Here is an 18,480-nt window from a genome sequence, read left to right as displayed (position 1 = left end):
CAAACACAGCCCTATAATCAGAAAAATGAAGGCTCCATCTTCCTCCACCAAGCACCACACAAATCGAAACCGCAGCCACCAAAGGAAGAAGCTAGTGGGAAAGAACTTTCCCCTAGCAACAAAGCCTAAAACGACATACAATTGGAAGGTGGTGGTGTGTACACCCAAGCCGAAACTCTATACACCTCCCGAGAAAGTCACGAAATGCGGATGGAAGATATGGTTGCAGAATCGAACATGTGTGAGAATGATGGAGGACAGAAGCAAATAGAAAAGTCATAAGATGTCTGGATTAGAGTCATGGAGGTGGAAAAACTTGAGGGAGAAGAAGAACAAGGAAGGTTGGAAGTGGAACTTTCTGATCAAGGCCGATGCAAGGTTAGATCGAAGGCCGTAAAGGGTGGATTACCAAGAAAAACAAGTCATAAAACATGGGGAAAGCCAATCGCACAGAGAAGGGAAGCAAGACAAAAGAAGAAGAAAAAGGATGACACTGACCCTGGCCACTGCTAGGGCCAGCAGCTGAGCGAGTTGATGGAATTGAGAGCACTCACACACCGGTAAAAAAGTCCTAAACACATCTATAAAACACAGAGAATGATTGAGATGCTCTTACCATACAACATTTCTGCAGTTTTCCCTTCATTCCATCTCTATGTACAACACAATGTGTAACAGGGATGGGCGCGGGTCGGTTTAGCTCGGTGAGCCAAAACCAAAACCAAACCAACTTAGTCGGTTGGGCCAACACAAGACGATAATTAATCTTGTCGAATCTTCTCAACACGAACAATAAAATCGCTGGTTGATTCAGCGTGACAAAAATCAAAAGAAACTGCCAACAACTGCTTTATTTTAATCAAAATTTCCTATCAAAATTGCCAAAAGAATACATGAAGCTGTCAATTTGTGAAAAAGAATTTCAACGAATGTTGTGTGTACTGCTCAAAAACCTGATATCTCTCTGCCACTTCAAATGCGACGGTAAATGCCTCACATGCTAAGTGAGCTGCCATCACTTGGAAAGCTACCGTCTTCCATCCACTTTGAATATCTATATCCGGTCGGAGAAAAATACCTGTAAAATCCGTCTTTCCAGACCATGCTGTCGCTGTTAGAAAGAATAAATCTTATCCTCAATCCTCGAGAGTCCTTTTCGCACTCCACAGTTGAGAAATAGCGTGTTCAGTAGCTGTATCACAATTCGAGTGTGACGGAAACTAGACCATTTCAACTAAAAGTATAACCTTTCTATCCTCCAAGTGACCTCTGTCTGTATCCATGCCTCATTCTTTCAAATAATTTTTCTTTTGTTTTCCTTTTCTTGTCCATCTTTAGTCTATATCTCTCTTCCCTCTCCCTCTCATAAATTCCTTGCCAATGCACTTCCCCGGTGAGTGGCCACAACCACAACTCCCTTGGATGATCACCGTCATCTGCAGCTTCTGCTAAATCTTCATCCATACTCTTTAGCAATGTACTATCAAAATACTTAGCCCACATAAATCCTTTCCGTAGCTCAACTGGGTGCTGCTCTTCCAGTGCACCAGACATTGGATCTATAAAAACCATCTTTCGTCCACTATGATAAGCCCAGACATTCACAAGGACTTCTAATACCCGACAGTAACAATGCTTTTTCTGTTGATATTATAAAAAATGTAAGTGACGACTGTTAAACTCCATGTGAGACCAGAAAACGTGATCTAAATAACATACCTCAATTTCTGAAGAACCCAACAAACAAATACTTCTATTGCCAGAATTGGCGTGTAAGGCATCCAGAGAATCAACAAACATCCTGTAGTTTAAATACAAAATTTCAATTATATTAATCATCCGCAAGTTCCTTTTGTCTCAGGAGCTGTAACAGAAAAGCAGAAAATGTTGTGATTAAATTACCGAGAAAACATGACAAACTCAAGGAAGGAACGAGTTGGCATCACCCAACTATGCAAGGCAGACCAGTGACCACCATCTTCTGGCATGGGAGGAAGAGCTTCTGTATTTGAGGGCAAGTTATACATCCAACGAAATGCATCTTCAAAAACATTTCTGCATTCATTTCAAGTGAAAAAAAATCATACTCTATCTTGATGAATTAATGAACTCATTGGCATTTGCTTTATGGATATAAGAAACCTAAATGCCTCATAAATCTGTGTCAATAGATATATGAATTAACGTTTTGCGCATGCAGCCATGCACACATTTTGAGATTGACAATGCCCCCATCATTTGGGTTTGTGAAAAAACAAAATCTCTACGCCTTCGTATTTCTATTTTTGTGCTTGACAATATTAGAGAGTAGTCGGCAGATAAAGAAAATTAACTTTTGTAACCCATGATTCCCATCAGCTTTGTTCACACAGCTTCCAAACTGAGGTCAACTGAACTGAGAATGTTTTAGGGCAGGACACACTAGCAATTGCTAGATTGGTATCTTGGGGTTTTAGAGCTTAAGACCACACGGGAGAAACCAATGTGCCTCAGCCAGACCCACTGAGCTAGCATCAAAGGTAAGTTGTGGTTGGGTTTAGTATACTGTATACCCAAAACTTACTGTATAGAGTAACGCAACTGGACTCATTATTCCGTGGATTTGGTTCTAAGTGTACCATTGGCATTGGATGACAACAGGGAACCTCATTCTCATAAAACCAACATCCATTGTTTAAAAGGACAAATTCTTGTACCGGACAGCCCTATGCAGCCACTGTCCCACCCACCGTGCAAGAGTGGTTGCATACGGCTGCCTCACCAAAGAATTCCTCATTCAAGGAGATATCTCTGTGGAGCATCCAAGCATGGCATCACTTATTAGATTCCCAAACCTTTGACAACAATCACAGTTACAACTCATTCACCAAATTTTCAACTAATATTCCATACAAGTACCTGCAGTGTCCCTCATTTAAGATGTCGCATGAAGACCAAAACGTGAGTGCATCTTTGCTTCCCGTCACTCCACCATTCATGTTCAAGCGTCCCCAAAAGTATATCACATCACCTTTTGTGTTGTCTTGTATAGCTTGTTCCAAAACCCTTTCAGCTTTCTTGGACAAAGCAACCTGCTTTGAAAAACAACGATGAATATGATGGCAAACTAAAGAACAATGCATGCCTACATGCACTTATGAGGTGTTTGATTGACCGGACTAGGACCTGAAATGGGTTATTCAACACCAATATCAGCTTGGACCAGACATGGGGTTAATTAACAACTGATAAGCTGGGACCCTTATGCAGGCTTATTTTGTACCATTTAAAATGAGGGGCCTAAATAGAACCAACCCAACCCCAAGCAAATCCTATGTATCAAAACGTGCCCTAAAGAACAATATTATATGTATACAGAGTGTATATTATACACACACACCCCTGGTCCCCTACATAAATTCATACGTCAATCATTATGTACAAGTTTCAGTATTTGTAGCATATATGTTTCCTTGTAGCTATACTTCGGTTCAATTTATCTGTCACCAAAACCATTCCAAGGAATCTAGAGTTTTGTGTGTCTATATAGGAATGTATGTTTGTAGGCAAACACGAGTCATCCATGCAAAACATGACATAAAAAGTTATATAGCTATTTATGTCCCGATTATTCTATATTTATTCAGAATCTTGTGTTCATCTATTTGCTTGGACGACAAGGATGGCAATTACATGACTATTCTTTGTTGATTTTTTTTTTTTTTTTTTTTTTTTGCAGCGACAATAATTAAACAGAAACCGATTAAATATACAATTTGGACCACTGGACAAGATTGATTGTGGAACTTAAATGAGATTAAACAAATGCTTCTGAATAAAATTACCAAAAATAAGAAATACCTTCCTACCAGCAGCACGCCAAGATTGAAACCCAATCCAAGGTCGCTTATGAACGCTATCCACCTTGTTTGCAATAGCGAACATTCCACCAATCTCACAGAGAATATTGCGATAGTAAGTTTCATTCAATATGGGAAGCCGGTCAACAGCGTCCACATCATCTGATGTTGACCTCTGTGTTCTTTTTGACTACCACATACATGTAGGATAATTGAAAAAACATTAGGCAACTGTTCAGATGTAAGTATTATTTTGAAACTCCAGAAAGAACTGGAGCTTTTGTATTAAAACAAAGTTTCTAGCTGTTAATTAAATGAAAGCATACAGTAAACGCAAGTTTAAAGCTTCTATTGTTGTCCTTACAAGAATGCATCTTAATACAGCATAGGATATAGAAAAGATGATAAGTGTAACCAAGAGAATAGTGAAAATAATGAATCTTGAAGGAATTAAAAAACATACAGCACAAAAAATAAATATAAACAGAAAAAGAAAAAAGGAACTCACAAGGCTTAATCCACGGTACAGAGAGCCATGGTGCAAGAACGGCCAGGTCCCAGACCCACTGTATATCTCATAAATGCATACTGTCTGGCCTGTTCTCTCAAGTTCACCCTCATCCCTCTCATTTGCTTCAAATCTAAGCTTTTCAGCTTTTCGGGCATTACGATATATGTCATCCCATAAACCAGGATCTTTCTCCATTCTTTCTGATAGCTACAAGTAAGAAAAAATGTCCTGTTTCAGATGTCTTTCGAGAATGACCATATTAACATAAAAAGGGAGGGAAAAGAAGAGGCGGAATTGACCTAGAGACACAAGTTCTGTAGTTTCGGGAAATGACATACCTCCTCCATTTCTAACGTCTCATATTCTTCAGAGCTTACAATTTCCTTCAAGAGATCCCAATCTAATTGAGTTGGAATATCTAATGCCGAATCCCAAGTTACATTTTCAGAGATGTTTGGTGAGTAACCAAAACCCAACAAGTCTTCTTCTAGGGCATTAACAACACTAGTGTTTTTCCAGGATGACTGCTCATCAATGTTCAGAATATTTCCTGTTCTGTAATCTATTTCATTCCCTAACAAATTCCACTCCCATGTACCCTGTTCAAGCTGAGAGATTGGCCCTGGCAGCAGAGCATCTGATGGAAAATTTAGCACATTCTCCAAAAGCCTTGCATAACCGGTTATGCATTCTGATGCCAACAAGTTCATAGCAAGCAGCCTTCCAGAAGAAGCAACCATTCGAGCAAATTTAGAAAGTTTCCCATTTGAAATCATAAGTGAGAAAGCACTCATTAAAGCATCAGGATTATGTTTTGGGAAAAATATCATGTGAACTCCATCAACCACCTGTGACATCACAAATAAAAGACAATAAAACAGACACCTTAACTTGTATAAGAAAATTACTGTCAGGACAAAAAGAATTTGAATGAACTCACATATTTCTTCAAGACAAGAAAATCAGGTGCAATAACTGGGATCCCAAAGGTCATGGCACGGATAAGTAATGGCGGAAAACCCTGTACATCTTGTGAAGAACCGTAGAGAACAATGTCAGCCATTAATAACACACTGTTCACATCACCATTCAAGCCATAATGCCGTACAGATCCATGAAGAAGTCCCAGATGTGAAGTAACTTCCTACACGAGAGATCAATGGATCAAAATGACTGAATAAATGCCAGTGCAAGAGTAAAACACGTCAGAAGATTAACCAGATATCACAATGAAATATATAAAGGACATCATTTTCAGTCACCGTTGTCATTCGGTCAGCAACCAGATTCATATCGCAATTTTTTTTTTCAGTTGCCATTAGCCAGAAAAATCATTTGTTGGGAAAATAGAGGCACTTGAATACATTAGATAAGATGCAAGAAGCTCAAATTGTTATGCATACTGGGGCAACAGCATAATCTAGTGGTATCGATTAAGGCTAATTACCTGGAAAGCATCATCAGAGGAATTACCACATAAGAAAACAAATTTAAATGGCTCTCCTGCATCATCCCTCCTTGCATATTTTATTAGCAGTGGCCCTATAGAATGCATTGCCACAGCATAGTCCCATGAAAGCTCATCGTAGAAAAAAGAACTTCCAACAACTACAACCAGCATATCATCTTCACTAAATCCATTTATCTTCCTCAACAGATTCTTGGAGTGGGTTTTTCTGTACCTTTCTGCAGCCCAAACATCTACTGGTGATCCCGGAATGACAAAGAAGTTTCCAGTGTCCAGAACACTATATAACATCTGACACAGGATGGAAGGAAAAAATAAGACAATTTAAGAAACCACAGAACAATCATTTTGCAAAAATAATAAGGAATACAGTGCAACAAAATATTTTAAAAACAAAAGAAGGCAATATCTACCGGCAGAGTGAAATCTGGAAACACGACAACATTAGCTCTGCTAAAAGCACTTTTCCAATGAGAAATAAGATCCTTCAAGCCCATTTCTTCATACACGGGAAGCCGATTTGCAAGTGTATCTTCTTGAATTATCCATATCAGTGGTACTGAACAAAAAGGCTCCTGCATAAGGCTGCATGAATCTAAATCTCACTGATCATAGCAAGTTCAACTGAAGCAACTTTATACATGCATTTCATTATGTGAAAGTACTAGCTTGAGTACGCTTTTACTTTTGGTATACTTAACTATGTTAATCTGCGGTTATAAAAGAAAAAAGACTGAGAAAAGAGAAGGTAGAAAATTCTTTACGAGATCATTTATATTGTTTCTGAAAGAATTAAAGATCGACAAGAAATTAAAAATAGTTAAATGGAGTAGACCATGGGTTAAATTTATAAATAAATAAATAAAACCAAAGCTGATTTAAGTTTACTGCCTCTCATGCCTCATCTCAAATACCTGTCAGTAACCATGTCTTACCCTCAAAATAAAAAAATAAAAATAACAAAGGAATTTATCATAAGTTTGTGGACTTAACAATTAGCTTTAATAATATCTATTGCCTCTTGCCTTGACTCCAACTTCCCAAAAAGTTTTGTATCCAATCTATTGTTTATATTGTTTTACCAAACTTCTCTCTCTTCCCCTCCCTCCTTCCTTGAAATATACCTTTTTTTTATTGGTGTCTATCACTAAAGGAAAGGATTTGAAAAGTTGCTACTATCAATGCTGCAGTTAGTTATAGTTACTCAGTCCAGATCAGGCGATATTGCTTCAAAACACAGGCGTGCTAGTACCAAATATTTGTTGTCTACCCAAAAAACATAACTTATTATAGTACAAACTTTTTATATGCTCTGTAAATCCATAACCACTACTAACATCTATTCCGAACTCCACGTGGTAACACAAAACATATATTAGACACATTCTTAGCAACTTCCACGTTTTGTATTTTCTCCCATGTTGGGTTGCAATAAAATGAATAACAAATCAGTCTAAACATATGATCAACCAACCAGTGAAAATACTTTGGGTTTATGAGATGGGATATGAATCGATCCATGGTCATGTAGGTAGTGCATGCAAAAGAAATCCTCAAAGGACCATAGAAGGACTGTCATACAAACCCACCTTGAAATGGATTCTTTTGCTTCCAGTGAGTCAGCAATAACACCTCCAAAACTGTAGAAAGTAACAGGTGTCAATATCTTGCCAAGTAAACCAACCAAGGGTAAGGGTAAATTTTGAAGTTACATGAGCATCAACAAATTTTGAAGACTTTCTGTCCAATTAAAAATAACAAAACAAAAATTAGGGTAAAAACCCCAAATACAAAATAAGAGGCGAACGTACATTGACCAATCAATAAGCCCATAACTCTCCGGAGCTAAAATGGAAATCTGGCCATTAAATTGCTCCCACATTTTATGTGCTTTACCATTCGCTACAGAAAAAATCTGTTACATAGACATTGCAAGAGCACATAAGTAGCAGTTGAGTACACAGGTACTTATTTCTATGAATGACTTGATTTAGTAACACAATTAATTTGCACTTCTACTTCCTTTTCCCATACAAATGAGCAGCATATGCTACTAAGATATCAGGATCCACTTTATCCCCCTTGTAATCCTTAAGAACCCTCGCATCTTGTTCTATCCACACCACCCAAATACAACCATCACACACTGCAATTCCATAAAAATTTTGCGTTCTTCCAATCCATTAGCAAAATGTCCTCAATTAGCAAAGAAATACATGAAAATTTGTTTTCTTTGGGGCATTGTTGTGGGCATCATTTTCCTGTGAAATTCCAAAATCGGCCTTTCTTCTTTATTCATGGGGATTGGAAGGCAGCTGTATCTTAATCCTACGATATTGTTTAGTTTAACCATTTTGCAATTATAATTTGATAAACTGACGGAAGTTATATGCATGGTTCTAGCACATGGATAAAAGTGCTTGTTTATTTATCTTCAGAAAACAGCTTGTTCCCTAAGTTTGGACCTCTCTGTTCTGCATTCACATTTAACTTACTAACGCTATCGCTTGAATAAAAATAAATAAAAATATTTTGTTTCTCATCAGATGGAAAAACAAAATTATGAGCACATTTGCACTAAGAACTGACCTTAAGTTCATAACCCAGTTTCTTGATATTCTTCATCACAGTAATCAACATCAAAGATTGTGGATCTTTCTTCATGTTTCCCAAGATCTGACAAGTATCAAAAGTAGGCACAACCAAAAGTGAAAATCAACTCAGTGCATAAAACTTGTTAAATTAAGATAAGATTGCCTACTATGGTGAGTATGGTAGCCAATGATATTGAGGCACACATCTCCATATTCTAATTAGTATATGAAAATAAAGATTTAACCATGACAGGCAGCTTCAAGATACTTCTAACATCCATATATTTACATTCACAAGAAAATTGCATATACAATAAACATAGAAAGAGAGGACCAGATGTCTTAAACAAAGAAGAATGGCATATGAGATGAACACAAAGATCAAGCTTGCACATAACCATTAGCCACTCTATGCTTTAATACGAGGCAGCATTGTGACCATACAGAGATCAAACGGAGTGTTTTCCAATAAATAATACTGGTCCTGTGAGTTACTAGAAGAGAATTACTAGTTATTAGAAGAAAATACTGAAAGCCCCTTACAGTACGGTAAACCAGCTAGCTCAGCTTCAAGCAGCCAAATTATTGAGACCAATAGATTTAGCCTATTTATCAAAACAGGGTTTACCAGAAACATACAGTCCAATATGTCATCCAGCCGGAAAAAAAAAAGGTCTGAGGAGTTGGAATTCTTCGTGCAATGAAAATTAGTTTTTCATTGCAAAATCTCCTTATTCTTGGAGGGCATCTGCTGCCTCAGAGTTTCAAGAGTTGGCCTTTTCTGCTATCCACACCTCATAAATTTGTAATTAAATACATCCCCGAAAACTGTCCTTCCACACGACACAATCAAACCAAACTAGCATGCCAGGACATGTTGCACCCCCTCCTTCATAGGCTTTTTTAAAGATTCAAGTAATACGGGTGGCATTCAAATATCTCTCCAAAATGAAAATATTACTACCCAAACACCTCATTTACCATTCTCATATAGTACATTCTGATAGCATCAGCCTCTGCTGATAGCTCCAATTAATCTCTACCCCATTGCAACAAAATTTTCTCCATTGTAACCGATCCTAACACCATGAAATAATCCCTCCTATATCATTAGAGAAAATCGTACATCGGAACCATAAAATACATGTTTTACAGCTAGGGAAGATTAAAATCCTACTTTCCTTTTTGGCCAGAATCAAAAATCTAGTTTACCAGCTCCAGATATGCTCCCATTGTCCAAAAGTGCTCAATTAAAAGACCACAAGCACACTTTGATAAACACGATTACTACGAAATGTAATTTCAAATTTCAAATTCATAACAAACAATCCAGATTTAGGCAAATGCAGCAAGCAAATAACACTCACAAGAGCAAGCCTTGGCGGTCGAACACCAATCCTCGCCTCATTTCGAGCCCGATCAAGCCCATCACCCTCCACGACCCTCTTCGAAACCCTCCCAGGCATAAACCTCAAGGTGCTCCCAAACTTCAAGCCTTCCCTGAGCAAGCGCCCTCTCTCACTCCCTTGCCTGAAGACCAAGGTCATGGAGCTCTGCAACAGCATCGTGGCCACGGCGAACACAAAGAGCGCGAAGACGAGGACCACGTAGAACGCCGACTTTCCTTTGAAAGGAAAAAGCCAGAGCAAGCCCTTGCGATAGAAGCGGTGGTGCGATCTCGGCGGGGCGCGAGGGAAAGGTTGTCGATCCGTCAAGACGTCCCTGGGTCGGTCTCTCTGGTGGCTAGGGTTAGGGTTCCGCTTGAAGGGAAAGCGATCGCGAATCGAGTGGAAGCCGAGATCGGTACCACCATTGTCGTCGAGGATAGCTGGAGGAGACGATGTGTTCCGGCCCATTGCAAGCACTTAAAATTGTTCTTTTATCCTCGTAGGCTATTTTCCCGGCAAAGTGACGAGAAGCAGCCTCCGAGAGAGAGAGAAAGTAAAGGAGGCGATGGTGGGGTGCTGGTGCGATGTGGCATGGACATGGAGAGAGAGATATATATATATATATAGAGAGAGAGAGAGAGAGAGAGAGAGAGACAGAGACAGAGAGAGAGACAGAGATTCTACCTTCGACGAGTTGAGGGACGGCCTCACCGGTGTTAATAGTGGGCCATTTGGCTTCTAGTTGCATGTTAAATCATCGTTGGACTTGATGGATCAAGTCCCATTGATACTTTACTTCATGTGATGGCTACAAAGCCCAATACTAAGTTAAGGTTCAATTCAAAACTTATTCGTATGACTAATTAACTTTTAGTCAATAAACAATCAAATTATTTAAGATTTTTATTACAAATGGTTTTTGAAATTGACCCACACTATCAAGATGATTCTTGGAATTGAAAATCGATTAATGTAATCCTTAAAAAAATGTCTCAAATTAATTTGGTATTTCCGTCACAATTATGTCAAATATTCTGTTATATGCTTATGTGGCACATAAACGGGATCCCACAAGATTTACAAGTTTTTATTGCAAATGGTACCTAAAATTAATCTACACCATCAAGATGGTCCATAGAATTAAAAATCGATCAATGTAGTTCTTGAAAAGAGGTGTCACAAATCAATATAGTCATTCTATCATATTTTTTTCAAAAATGTTGTTATGTTCTTATGTGGGTTTAATAATTTAATATTTAATTAAAAAGGGTTGTCAAAATACCTTTTTGAACAACAGGATTATCTCAAGGCAGAGCTCGTCGTTCTCCGTATTGCCAAGATCACCGGGGGAGTGCCCAACAAGCTCTCCAAGTTTAAGATTGTGAGGATGTCAATCACCAAAATATTAACAGGATGTCACAAAAGTCGACGTCTATCTAAGGCATAACTAAAGGTATTCCCAATTCGGTGAAGGTGTCGAAAGATGTCAATATGAGTGTCTTGAGATTTTGTTTTTCAAAGAAGAGACAACGAAGGCTACCATAGATGGAGGTAGAGGGATGTGGGTTGGATCAGAGGTGATTCCGGGACTAGGTTACTGGGTTGACAACTTTTTTTAATTAATTATTAAATTATTAAACCTATTTTTGGAAAAATTGTGACAGTAACACCACATTGGTTTGAGACACTTATTTCTAGGACTACATTGATTGATAAACATTTTTGGGGACCATTTGTGACAAAAAAAAAAACTATTTTTATGGGACCCATTTATGTGCCGCATCAGCACATAATAGAACTTTTGGAAGAATTGTGACGGATGAACCACATTAATTTGCAACACCTATTTTCAAGGACTACATTGATCAATTTTCAATTTCAATGACCATCTTGATGTTGTGGGTCAATTTCTGGGACCATTTGTGATAAAAACTCAATTATTTATTTGCACTTACTCAACTTCGTTGTACTTTAATCTCTACCTACACGGTATACGATCCATTGAGTTTTATTTAGCAGGACAATGGACGATTAGAACTCTTACTAATTGATTGTGAATTGAAACTTACTTTTCAATTTTTTCTTTAATGAAGATTGGTGATTTCTAATCTTCAAAACTTTCACAAGTCATGAGTGACACCTAGCAGTATGTCATGGCTAACCAAAACTAAGCAGAAGATGCAAAGAACCTATTCCAACTACCTATTCAGTTGGAATTGCAATGCAATAGTCCTTTTCTATATCAATACTCTTGATCACATTGTTGAGTTGATAGTTTATTCATGTCTACTATTTAATGTAATTCTTTTATGTAAGGTGTGAACTGCACTTTGCGCGCCTTACATGCGGACAAAATATGATCAGTTGGATCTAATCTTAACGGTCGAAAACAAATCAATCATAACAATCTAAGGGTGAAACTTGATCATAAATGATCCATCATTAAATCTAAAATAGGACCCGATGACAATTAATCTCCCACTTTTGCAAATGATTTCAAAAAATTTGCAGTCGACTTCCTTCCCGTTCGAAACTCAATCGAAGTTGTCTAGTGCTTGTTGTATCCGGCCCGACGTTAGAAACTCACTCAACTTCCACACCGTGTGTTCAAAACTAAGGCGAAGTTGGTTTGAATTTTTTTCAATCAGTTCGACAAAAAGAACGTGGTGCTTGCTTCCTTCGAGTCGCGTTCTAAGTCCTTGCACAATACTCGACGCCATACTTCATTCCCCCAAGTCAATTTGAAATTTGGTGAGTTTGAAAATTTGGAACCCTAGAAATAACTATTGTTATTTCTGTTAAATTTGATTAATTAATTTTTTGGAAATCTTATCCCTGGATTTCACTGTTCAATGATCTTACCTCGCAATTTTGTCAAATTATTTTAATTTCATTAATTTTGGATTTTTGGTTTCTTAGTTAAAGTTTGATTTTCCATAAGTAGCTATAAAAATCCGTTGACCCTTCGGAGTTACTCTTAGTATTTTTGGATAAAGTTCGATCCAACGAACGCATATGCAAAAATCATTTGCAAAACGGGGTTAAAACGTAGGAGAAATAAGTAAGGAAATCAAGGATATTTTTGTAAATTGGATCTTTTATAAATAGAAGGTCCCAGATTGTTGGAAGGGGGACCTGGCCATTTTTAGAAAAACAACCCAGTTGCACAACTCGGATCACAAGTCGGACCCGCGACATTGAACCAGTTTCTAGGCAACTTTTCCGACGGCTTTTCTGGCTAACGCTGGTGGCTTCAAGCGGCGCCACCACCTGGTAACAACTCAGCGCAACCCCACGATCATTTCCCACCCAGGATTCTCAAAGTTTGACCGTCGTACAAGGCGCATCGACGCTCGACGTTTTCCAGATTTTTGATGATGGGGATTGGCCCCTTTTTCAGCCACCCTGACAACACTCACCACCACCATTCGACAACTCTTGGTCCCAAGAACAAAATCCAAGCTACAGATTAGATGTTGAATCTCCGACGAGTCCATGGCGAGGTACACTATTTTCTGGCAATCTTCGAGGTTCTCCGGCCAGTGTTGCACTTTGGCAGAGGTATAAAAATTGTTGTACTCTTCACAAGCTTCATTTTGACATACACGTTGCCTGAAGACTTGATGTCCCTGCTTCTTAATTTTTACACGCTCAAGTGGAGTGTTGTAGTTAATATTGATTAAGAATGTGATTAGTAACTAGCGGCTCGATTACTAATCCGTAATCAGAACGAGGGGAATTGAATTGAAGATGAATTGAATTGATAAGGAGTTGGAATGAGGAGGTGTCACAATCGGATTCCTGTTTAAGTTGTTTACCAAAATTTAGTAGAATCAAAGTATGATTGATATTGATTCATATAAGATGTTTACTAATTCTTTTGTATTGTTTAAAACATTGTGAGAAAAGCTTTAAAACACACCATTAATTATCTTTCAGTTTTATTTTTGAATTAAGTATCTAAAACTCCCCAACCTTTTAGTGTCATTCTAAATTGGTCTCAACATTTTTAAACATTCCAAACTGGTACCTAATCTATTGAAAATGTCACATTCGTCAAGCCTCACTTAATATTAACATAGATTATATTCAAAACTCATCAATTGGGTATATCAAGGTCAACATTAATATTAGTTAGCTCAAAATCTGAATTTCAAACATAGATTATATAATATGGAACCCCATGATCAAATAAGTATTGATTGAATTGAAAATGAACTTAATTTGAAATTACATTTGGAGGGCAACCTCCTAACGAAGAAAAGGGTTAAGGATTCAGTTAGGGTTTCAAGGAGCTTGTTTCTACTCATATGATTTCCTCATTCGCCGATTTCTCAGTTCGTAAAACTTCCAGTTCTTCTTTGTAGGAGGTGAAGATGGTGGTGGTTACATCATGATAGTCATAGCATTTCAGCAATATCCATGATCTTCTTCTCAATGTTGGTGATTTGAGTTATAGGTGGAGTTGGTGGTTTTGTGTTGGGTTTGGAGGTGATGGCATGATGTGGTGGTGGTGATTGTTAGTTGGTGGAGCTTATGCTTCCATGACTTTGGAGACAAAGTAAGCTCTAGCTAATTTAACAGATTTTTAACTGAGACTTAACAGATATGACATTCTCAATAAGTTTGGTACTTGTTTGGAATGTTTAAAAATGTTGAGACTAATTTGAAATGACATTAAAAGGTTGGGGAGTTTTAGGTACTTAATCCTTTTCTTTCGTGGAATTATCTTTTAGTTATAAACCTAGCAAAACACAACAAAAATCTAACATCGTCCTCCCCTAATCGAGCCATGCAATCACTTTTCATCTATTTAGATTTGAGCGTTCATTGTTTAAGATCATACGGTAAGGGCGATCTTTGCTATGAGAGAAACAAATACAGAGGGGAGGGACTGCTCAAGGTGTATTTTGGGTAGAAAACTTTGATTCCTAATGGAGCCTTGTACCCAGAGTCCAAATACCACCTCTTTATAGGTAATCCAATTCCGGGGAATTTAGGAACTGAACTATGGATGATGGGTGGACCCCACCTAATTTCTGATTTCCCTAAGTGCTAGTAAACACTGGAATGTTTTGGGAGGAATGCAATTCCGTTCTCCCCATTCAAACCCTGATTGGTAAACACGCCACAGATGTAGAATCCAATAGTATTTGGAGATAAAATCTCTTTATGACCTGTATCACTTGTAGTTGTAGGGAAAGTAATGCCCATCTTATTTAATATAAATTTTTTATTTTTATTGTGACGGTGGTGGTGGTGGTGGTGATGGTGGAGGCATGCTACTCTCCTACTGGTAAGTTAGAACATCGCCTCCTTAATTGTCCAGGCTCAGTTTTTCTCTTTGTTAGTTTGAAAAAAGTTTGGAATTGGAAAGCCATCGACCTTCTTGTGTAGTGGGTCATTGAGCTAAAATTGTAGGGTAAGTTTCTCCAAGCTCAATACTCTTGGACCAAGATGATTCATCCAAAGCTCAAACAAATCACTTATTGAGATGCCGAGAGCGCAATATGTACATTGTTGACAGCTTCCGCTCACTCACTCATCGTGGGATCTGCCACTTCGAAAAACCTAGGTGCCATTTCGGGTTAATGACTATTGGATGATGATCCTCTCCGGATCCTTTTTATAAGCATCATAGGGACCCTCACATCTTATTCGTTCATCATACATTGTGCGGCCAGCTTTCGTTACGTACTGTTTGTGTTTAATTTTAATTAAGAAAATTCAAAATAATTTTTTGCCGCACGATGTACGATGAATGGACAGTATGTGAGAATCCCTAGGATCCTCACAAAGGATCCAGATGGGATCCAAATCCATGGCTGTCCTTGTGAGTATTGGGGTATTGGGTTGCAAGTGTATGGAGAAATAAGTAAATCATCCTGGATGCTCATAGCAACTGTTTGGGATTCTATGTCATAAGCTAAAGCAATTCGGTGGTACAAAAAATTTGAGAGCACATATGGAAACATTTCATCAAAACATACATATGCAAAATTGTTTTGTTGTTAACACTGAGCACGATGGTGAGCTGATTAGGCGAACTCACGCGTGTGCTTCTGCAAGCTGCGAAGAATGTTATCATGACAATAAGAACCAACCAAAGTGTCAAAAACAGAAAAGATGGTTCATAACATCCTCAATTCATACTCCAAGCAAGGATTCAACATTAACTAAATATATCAAACGCCTCTGCATTGCAGCAAAAACACAAGAAGACAGAATTGTCTAAATTCCAACTCCAATACACCTCTCTTTTCCTAATGAAACATTGAATGGAAATATAGCAGACCTGGCTACTTTAAGCGTCGTTCCCCAGTAATATATTTGATCAAACAATCACAGGTTACTGCTTTTTCTCTTCCGCTTTCTTCGGCTGAAAGAAACAACAAAATGGAACCATGAGGAAAATAATATAGTATAACAAGTAAATCCTTCTAGGCCTGAAGGTGAAAGATCAATTAAGATAATCAAAAGAGGGGTGTTCAATCCTTCCATATAAAAGCAAAGGTAGGATGCAGATGCAAAAGGCTATGGAATTGTCTTTCAAATGCATCGAAAGGCGCACACATGAACACATACAAAATGCAAGAAACATAAAATTGAAGTCCCCTTGGCACTATAAGGAAATGCCGACAAAGCATTTGGTGGCCTTAATCCATATTGACCAATTTTGACAGACAAATAAGGATTTGGATATGAACAGGTGATGCAACAACTATGATTCGATGTGAAGAGGCGATGATTGGGATTCTTTTTGGATAACAAATCCCAACATCCCTGTTCCCAAATTCTTGCTTCATCTTGGAAATGATGGTAAAGTAGATCAAGTAGTAAGGAAAGGCCAGTGAAGCCAATCCTGAACTTTAACGCAGAACCAAAGTGAAGGCATATATGAACATGGGTGGGTAAACAAAAAAGCAATGAGATACCATCATGAGTCATGAGTTTTCCCATTTCAGAACAAAACGACCATGATTGTACTATTATTATCAAAATCCACAAGCATATCAGTCACGAATGGAAGCTTGAACAAGTCATGAGATGAAAGAAAAAGTATGTAAAAACTTATACCACCTTTATCTTATTGAATACGGCTTACAGGTGACAAAAACCCAGCACAATGACACCAAAGACTGACCCAACGCTTTCGGAAATCATGATTTGTTTGCAATTTTGAAAACAAACCTTAAAGAAAATGCTATAAAAGTGTCAGTATCAGTGTCAAAACTACCATAATTTGGAATTATATTTCCGGGGTTCAAAAATTGGATATTTTTCAAGTTTTAATTACAATTTTCTTTCATTTCATCTGAAATTCAGCAACAGACAGTCACCAAACGGAAAATGGGAAAATTAAAAGAAGCCCAACAAATCTTTTCATCGATCAACCGAATGATTATAAATGCAGCTGGGAGTCAGTTGTGAGTAACTAAGTGAAGAAATTCAGTGTGAAAAACATACACTACAACGTGTGTGTGTGTGTGTGTGTGTATGCTTAGAAAAGGGTCGGATTTGAAGAGGAAAAATCAACAGAGATGTAAAGGGATCATTATGCACTGCAGGCAGCAAGGATAGCAATAAAAAATGGTGATAACATATACACCAATCAAAAGAATAGCATAATTACAAGTTTCAATCAATGCACGTTACATGTTCGACGAAATGCCACAGACAGAAGAAGGATACATTCGCTAACACAAAAAAGCCCTTAGCCCTTAGCCCTTAGAGAGAGAATTAAAATGTAAACTCTTTTACCTTGGTGCCGGGGGCCGGTTGGTGGAGCTCGTCGGCGGGGATAATAACGGGCCAGGACTCGCCGGCGTCGCGGAACATCTGCTCGGTCTCGAGGCTCTGACCCTTTTCGAGGATCATGTTGCGGATGTCCTGGGCGGGAGTGGCGGTGGCGTCGTAGACCTGCTCGACGCCATTGACGAAGGTGACGGTGATCTTGGGGGGCTGGTCGTCGGTGCGGCGCTTGACTTGGACGGCGCAGGAGGGGTTGGACTCCTTGGCCTTGCGGGCGTTGCACTGCGCCAGGAACTCCAGACACGACGCCGTTCGGGGGTCCAAGGCATTGAACTCGATCCTCACTCTCGAGAGGAACTTCAACATGATTTCTGACTGATTCTCTGTTTGTTTCTTTGTTTGGTTACTCGAGAGTGAGGGGCACTAGACGATTGTTCCGTACGCTACAGCCCAATTAAACCACTCTCAACACCTATTAATTAAATTAAATAACTTGTGTTTTTATCAGAGTGCAGGTATTCTTGGTGAGAATGGGTTAAATGTGGCTTTGATCCATCTCAACCGTTGAATTCAAAGAGTTGGAACTACTTCGGCTCGTTAACAGAGTTTATGTATATATATATATATATATATATTGAATTGGTCTTTTTCCCAAAATTCAGCTCTCAAATTTGTACATTTGTTGTAATTCAGTCTAAAAGTACTTTTAAAATAGTTAAAAGCGCTTTTTGGTTTGAATGTGCTTCAATCCGATTATTTCTTAACAAATTAGTATTTGCAATTTGTGAGGGCTAGCCATATAATAAAATCTTGATATATAACAACTAACCAAAACCGCTTCATTGTCAGAAAAGCACATGAACTTGCTTACAATAGAACTTGCGCTTCTCACATAAGCGCATCATTTTCAAACGAGCCCAACTATAAT

At 38.3% G+C, this 18,480-nt stretch overlaps 2 protein-coding genes across 4 annotated transcripts; both read right to left on the bottom strand.

The window, feature by feature from the left end:
* Window positions 1-831: 831 nt before the first annotated feature.
* On the bottom strand, window positions 832-10,491 carry LOC103408193 (uncharacterized). 3 transcript variants are annotated; one of them, XM_008347062.4, is made up of 14 exons: window positions 9,780-10,491; window positions 8,408-8,494; window positions 7,630-7,733; window positions 7,408-7,458; window positions 6,232-6,403; window positions 5,798-6,109; window positions 5,291-5,494; window positions 4,689-5,198; window positions 4,348-4,557; window positions 3,841-4,029; window positions 2,899-3,071; window positions 1,903-2,055; window positions 1,720-1,801; window positions 832-1,641 (listed from the first exon to the last, which is right to left on the bottom strand). In XM_008347062.4, the coding sequence occupies exons 1-14, from the start codon at window positions 10,266-10,268 to the stop codon at window positions 1,252-1,254; spliced, it is 3,126 nt and encodes a 1,041-aa protein (XP_008345284.3). In that variant the 5' UTR covers window positions 10,269-10,491; the 3' UTR covers window positions 832-1,251. The 3 variants fall into 3 exon arrangements, with proteins under 3 accessions (XP_008345284.3, XP_070673852.1, XP_070673853.1); XM_070817751.1 differs by having other exon boundaries at window positions 6,232-6,413; window positions 9,780-10,488; XM_070817752.1 differs by having other exon boundaries at window positions 6,232-6,377; window positions 9,780-10,488.
* Window positions 10,492-15,909: 5,418 nt separating this feature from the next.
* Window positions 15,910-18,146, bottom strand: LOC103408204 (uncharacterized). The gene is made up of 2 exons (XM_008347071.4): window positions 17,562-18,146; window positions 15,910-16,179 (listed from the first exon to the last, which is right to left on the bottom strand). Exons 1-2 carry the CDS (start codon window positions 17,916-17,918, stop codon window positions 16,150-16,152), a joined length of 387 nt encoding a protein of 128 aa, XP_008345293.1. The 5' UTR covers window positions 17,919-18,146; the 3' UTR covers window positions 15,910-16,149.
* Between the last annotated feature and the right edge of the window lie 334 nt (window positions 18,147-18,480).

The sequence above is a fragment of the Malus domestica genome, chromosome 02 (genome assembly GCF_042453785.1).
Source record: "Malus domestica chromosome 02, GDT2T_hap1".
Taxonomy (NCBI): domain Eukaryota; kingdom Viridiplantae; phylum Streptophyta; class Magnoliopsida; order Rosales; family Rosaceae; genus Malus; species Malus domestica.
The sequence above is the reverse complement of the archived record's forward strand: the minus strand, read 5'-3'. Positions and strand labels throughout refer to the sequence as shown.